The sequence below is a fragment of the Thalassophryne amazonica genome, chromosome 15 (genome assembly GCF_902500255.1).
Source record: "Thalassophryne amazonica chromosome 15, fThaAma1.1, whole genome shotgun sequence".
NCBI classification, from domain to species: domain Eukaryota; kingdom Metazoa; phylum Chordata; class Actinopteri; order Batrachoidiformes; family Batrachoididae; genus Thalassophryne; species Thalassophryne amazonica.
Window position 1 is genome coordinate 94,265,530 of NC_047117.1, and position 6,000 is coordinate 94,271,529.

At 44.3% G+C, this 6,000-nt stretch overlaps 2 protein-coding genes across 2 annotated transcripts in view; both read left to right on the forward strand.

The window, feature by feature from the left end:
- wbp1lb (WW domain binding protein 1-like b) overlaps window positions 1-3,477 on the forward strand; it is a 59,504-nt gene extending 56,027 nt beyond the window's left edge. Inside the window, 2 exon segments of the mRNA XM_034187570.1 lie at window positions 701-1,194; window positions 1,196-3,477. Of these exon segments, the coding sequence (XP_034043461.1) occupies window positions 701-1,194; window positions 1,196-1,528 (827 nt within the window). The 3' untranslated portion in view covers window positions 1,529-3,477.
- Window positions 3,478-5,289: 1,812 nt separating this feature from the next.
- The window catches only part of as3mt (arsenite methyltransferase), a 27,620-nt gene continuing 26,909 nt past the window's right edge, over window positions 5,290-6,000 (forward strand). The window contains exons 1-2 of the mRNA XM_034187572.1: window positions 5,290-5,310; window positions 5,469-5,511. Coding sequence (XP_034043463.1) covers window positions 5,294-5,310; window positions 5,469-5,511 — 60 coding nt within the window. The 5' untranslated portion in view covers window positions 5,290-5,293. The remainder of the gene's footprint in view (window positions 5,311-5,468; window positions 5,512-6,000) is intronic.

Sequence of the window (6,000 nt, forward strand, 5' to 3'; positions counted from 1 at the left end):
ATGTTGTTGATGTTTGACTTTCACTTTGCATGGTAGAGTTTTAACTTGCACTTGTAGATGTAGCAACGAACTGCGTTAACCGACAATGGTTTTCTGAAGTGTTCCTGAGCCCACGCAGTAAGATCCTTTACACAGTGATGTCGGTTTTTAATGCAGTGCCACCTGAGGGATCAAAGGTCACGGGCATTCAGTGTTGGTTTTTGGCCTTGCCACTTGCATGTAGAAAGTTCTCCAGATTCTCTGAATCTTCTGATTTTATTATGGACGGTAGATGATGGAATCCCTAAATTCCTTCCAGTTGAACGTTGAGAACATTGTCTTAAACTGTTGGACTATTTTTTCATGCAGTTGTTCACAAAGTGGTGATCCTTTCCCAGTCTTTTGTTGCCCCGTCCCAGCTTTTTTGAAACGTGTTGCAGGCATCCATTTCAAAATGAGCAAATATTTGCTTGTTTTTGTGGTGTATTCAGCTGAATATGAAGAGGATTTGCGAATCGTTGTATTCTAATTTACATTTTACACAACGTCCCAACTTCACTGAAATTGGGGTTGTAGATAAAAACAGATTTTTAACAATTTGACTCCTTTAAAACACAGTAATCAGAGGCCACACAGAGTAAACTCATTTATGTGAAATAAAAACGTGATGTAACATGGAGAACATCCAGCCAATAATCTGTAATTATTTCCTCTCCGTCAGGGTTTCTGCCGAGCTACCTCCTCCCCGACTATGAAGAGGTGGTCAACAGACCTCCGACCCCTCCTCCTCCCTACAGTGCCTCCTCACATTCAGGTCCATCCACAGTGGCTTCTAGCCCACAGGTTCCTGAGCAGCAAGAGGGACTCTGTCCAGTGCTTCAGTCCACTCCGGCGCCTCAGGTCTCAGAGGGTCTGTGTTCCACACCCAGCATGGAGGACCTAGAACTTCTCAGCTTAGACTTCAGGCCCAAGCCTGAGACCAAATCCATGCAAACAGCACAAGATTCAGGTGTAATTCTGCTGCCAGATGTTCTCCAGGAGGAACTTGTCAACCAGCTGAAAGGCAGTGGAAATGACCACAACACCTCCAAAGACCCCTTGCTGAAGGACTTTGGACTGTCTGAGTGTTGTGCCGAAGACAAAGACCGCCTCCGTGGGGGAAGGAGGCGGCGGTTCACAGGGGACTCCGGCATTGAGGTGTGCGTGTGCAGCACACAGGGGTAGCAGTAGTTGCAGTGGAGCGGGAGGACCCGGGCAAGATGGGAGGGAATTTAGGGAACTGGAGAGCCTGCTGAGCCATGAAGGAGATGAGCAGGAAGGAGAAGAGTCTGGCAACTTCTGTGAAAGCTGCAGTCACCGTGCCTCCTTCGTGGAAGAGGAGCAGGTGACGGCATCCCTGGAGAGGCAACCCACACAAGGCCAGTCCGGATCCCCTCCAACGGCTCAGCGGGTCAGTGCTCCCCCCCACCTACCGGTGTGCCTCCTCCTCCAGACCATCAGCGAGCAGGAGGGGGTGCACCAGAGCACCAGCACTGAGCCTCAAGGCTGAACTGGCCCTGCTTCACCACTGGGGGGCAGCAGAGAGCAGCCCAGAGTCCTTGTAAAGCTTTTTGAATGAAGTGGGAGATAAGAGCAGGAAGTTCCCTCTGAACTACAAACCATTGGCACTGACACCAGCGGGCTCGCCCCGTGGCCTTAACCTGTGTATTTTGGGTTCTGTTTGGGTTCCAGCCGGCCGTCTGTGGCCCGACTTGGCACAAGGTCCTGATCGCACGGCACCATTAAAAAATAAATAAAGTTTTTTTTCCTGCAGGGGAGGATCTCCACAGTGCCGCGGCACACGCTGCAGGAGCAGTGCGATGCAGAACCGCTGCACGCTGGTGCTGCACACGGACGGTCGGACTGTGTGGGTCCAACAGTCGGTCCTGATCCAAAGTGCTTTTCACTCATTAAAGACTCCGTGTTCTGCCTCATGTCTACTTGTGTCGCTCTCAGAGACCTTTAGGTGCAGATTTCCATATTAGCAAGTAATATTTTGCACAATACGTAAAAAATAAATAAATCACCTTTCAATTAAAAATCAAACTTTAAAATGCAGTTTTTCAAAAATTCTGTGATAATTTGCAGTATGTGTTTTATTTTGGGAGTTGTAGGTGAGATTTTTCTTTTTCCTGTTAATGAGGATGAAGGTTCTCTGATATTCACTGTTAAACAACAAATTCTACTTTTGTTGGTTTGTAAGCTTATTATTATTATTATTACTTTTTTTTTTAAGTTTTTCAACCTTACAAAAAATGAAGACATTTGAATAAAAGCGATGCTACAGAGCCGCAGATTACACTTTCTGGAGGCGCTGCCTGTTTGTGTGATGTTTTCGTGCTTTAAGGGAAGTTATTCCATGTTTGTCATTAATATGAAAGTGATTATTTCTCAGCATCATGTGACCAATTTGTTGATTAAACTCCACCAGGCATTTTGAACAGCTGCAGACGGAGCAGCATTTAAGGTCAAATCCTGGACTTCAGTTTGTGGGTGAACACAAACCTTTTTTTTTTTTTTTTTTTTTAATTAAAGCTAAAAGTGTTTTTCTTCCTTTCTCAGCTCATATTTAGTTCATTTTGGTACGGCATCAAAATTGACTCAACACAGATGTTGGTGGGTAAAATGTGACCTCTGACCTCCCTGTCACCACTGAGATGCTTGCTCACTTTGTGTGTGTGTGTGTGTGTGTGTGTGTGTGTGTGTGTGTGTGTGTGTGTGTGTGTGTGTGTGTGTGTGTGTGTGTGTGTGTGTGTGTGTGTGTGTGTGTTTTTAATGCTCCAGAACGTAGCGTGTTGACACTCCTGTCAACACAGTAATAAAGATGTAATAAACAAAACTTAGCAATGTTACCAAATTTCTTTGTTTCCTTCTGATTTAATCCAGTTTTTAAATGAAGTTGCAGCTTTTATTCTTTTTTTTTTCTTCTTTGAAAATGGACATAATGAAATACTTGTGAAGCACAAATGTTCTGACAGATTTATGTCACACAGGTTGTCGCACACCGTCATCGTTTTCTCGCACACGCCGTGATCCTGATAAGTGCTTTATATCCGTTTCGTGCTTTCTGGTTGCGGGCGGTGGAACTGTGGTACAAACTGGACTTACAAAGAAGAGTTTTCATATCTACTGAGTCCTCTGGAATCGATGTATAATGTGTATAAAATGTCAAAACCACTTTATATTTGCAAAAAAAATTGTTGATAAGATATGCTGGTATGTTTATAAACCAAATGATGATGAAGTTGTGGTTGCGGTTGCATTGATTTGTCTTCATGGGTCATTTTTCCTTTCTGTTGAACTGTGACTTAAACGTGTAAATTTGACTCGACGTCACCCGGCACTGCATCTGGCCAAAGATGATGTTTCAAGTTGCTTTGCGCATTTTTGAATGTTTTGATCATAAGCCATTTATTACAACAACCATAATGGATGTACACTCAATAAATGTGCCGATTTAAAGCACCCAGGCTGCTCGTGATGGATTTAAAGTTTTGTTTGATTCAGTGCAAAATGTAGTTGTAATGACAGGTTGCGTTCACATGCTGATGTGATCAGATCCAGTTTTTTCTGCTTAAAAGTTATCTGCAGAAATCACGTGGATTTTGATGTCAGGCTCTGCAGGCCCGGGAAAGGATTCAGACCTCGTGCTCCTCGGTGACCCAAGCAGCCTGCGTCAGTTGTCGCCATGTGTGTGATTCAGTGGACCAGGCTGGTCTCTGCAGGATCCCCAGTAAGTTGTTGGACATCAGGACCAGACAAGAGGTTCTGTGAGTGCTGAGGCCATCACTGGCTTCTTCCCACTGGTTCCTGTTATGTTCTGTGCTTACCTGGACTCTGTCGGGTTGGGTTGTCAAGTCCAGCAACGCAAGTGTCTTTGTTAGTCTCGGGAGAGGTTGGCACACCTTAACCTTGTGGTTGATCTAATCTTTGTGGAGTCAGTAATATCCTGATTGAAGCTGAGTGAGGACTCACCAGTGTCTGGGTTTGTGATTGTTCTGGATCCAGACTAAGATCCAGACTTTCACTGACTTCCTGGACTTGGCTGTCTATATGGAGTGAAAGATGTTCACTGATCCCAGCAGTCACATTCATGTCATGTTCCAGACATCTGGGAGGAGAATCTCATGGTGACCAAAGGTCAGAGGTCTTTGGTGATGGTCATATCTTTACAGGAAAATGAAGGTCCAAGTCTTTAGGGTCTTGGTGCTTCTTGCCTGGAGTCTTAAATATGAACCAGGGGCTGAAGCTGAGGGCTGCATGTCTTAGAGGAGCGGCATTTACATTGTGCTGGGATGTCGGCTCCCACATCCAGGATGGAGGTGAGGACCCCAGAGACTGGAGAAGGCCAAGGACACGCCCATGTGTCACCTGGCTGCAGCTGAGTGATGGTTGCTGTCAGACTGGGACAAACTGGTTGGTTTTCTTTGAGGTTGCCCAACGTGGGTCCCAGACATTGCCCCCCTCCTGTTTTGTTTTTGCCTGGTTGCTTGATGTCTCCACGGTGCTTCCAGTAGACGATCTGGCACCAATTTTTATGCTGGATGCTCTTCCTGATCCAAGTCTAGTTCACCATGGAGAAACCCAGCCCAGGGTGATCTGAGCAGTCTCCCAGCTAAAGACTAATTAGGACAACATACACAACACTTTTTCAAAATGTGTTTAAATAACTGTGTCCACCTGGGAGGAGACACTGGGGGAGACCAAGACACGATGGACGGATTCTATAGTTCTCAGATGGCTTGGGAATGCCCCAGGATCCCCCAGGAAAAGTTACAGGACTTGGCCAAGGATGGGGAAGTGTGGTCTGGGCTTCTTGGTCTGCTGCCATCACGACGGATAACTGGCAGAAAGTTAGTGAATAAAACACTATGTTTCAGTAAAAAAGAGTCTTTGAAGGACTTTTGGTCCTTCTTGATGTTGTTCTTTCCTTTATGACCTGATTACTGCATCACAAAGTAAAGTCTGGATAAGAGAAGCTCAGTTTGACCTTGTCTCTGTACGTAAGGACTGAAAACACCAGCGAGGACGATGTCCGGTGGACTTCACAGACAGTGAGCGTCCTGTTAAATGTGAAATTTGCAATAAAAAAATATTGTTTCTAAAATACTAACAACCATATTGATGCCTTGTTATTGTTCATGTGTAATATGTGCAGTGTCACGTGTCGGTGTGTGTGAAATTTGATTGGCTTAAAAAGCTGCGAGAGTTCCGCCCCCTGGGCTGGACCTGTGACGTCACGCGGGGCGTGTCAAAGATCTGCGGAGCTGCAATCATGGCGGCCGAGAAAAGGTACAAAAAAAACTTAACTTCTAATGTTACTCCACGGGTAACAGTCACTTAAACAAACGTCACTCATGTGACATTTTGTCGAACATTAAACGATATTTTGAAATGACGTCATGATTCCGTTATTTTAATATTTATTATTATTATTACCTTTTTTTTAGTGCTGCGGGCTTCGTTGATACTTCTGTCCACGTGGAGGTCAAAGTAAGAGTCACTTTTATTTCTCTAAACGAAAGAGTCAACTTTTAAAATGTGTTGCCAGATAAGAGTAGAACAATTATTAATTTCTGAAATTCATCAAACTTCCTAAAACCCACAATTTAATGAATTAATAATTACTTTTATCATAATAAATAAAATAAATAATACTAGTCATATTGATGTTTATTAATCATGATGTTTTGTCCTTTTTTTTTCCCTCTCTGGGTTTATGATGGAACAGTCAGTTAATTATTAATAAACTTATCAGTCCTGATCATAGTTCCAGAGTTTACGTCCGTCAGATCCTAGTTACTCCTCTATGTACTAAAGTGCCCTTGGGCAAGACATTAAACCCCACCTTGGTTCAGGTTTGGGTTCTTAAGCCCCTTTCACACCGGGCTTGCATGTAGTTGCGTTGTGATGCGTACGGAGTACGCTGGAAAATTGCACATCTTTTGGCGTCTCTGTGTAGGCTGGTGTGTGTTTGTGTGT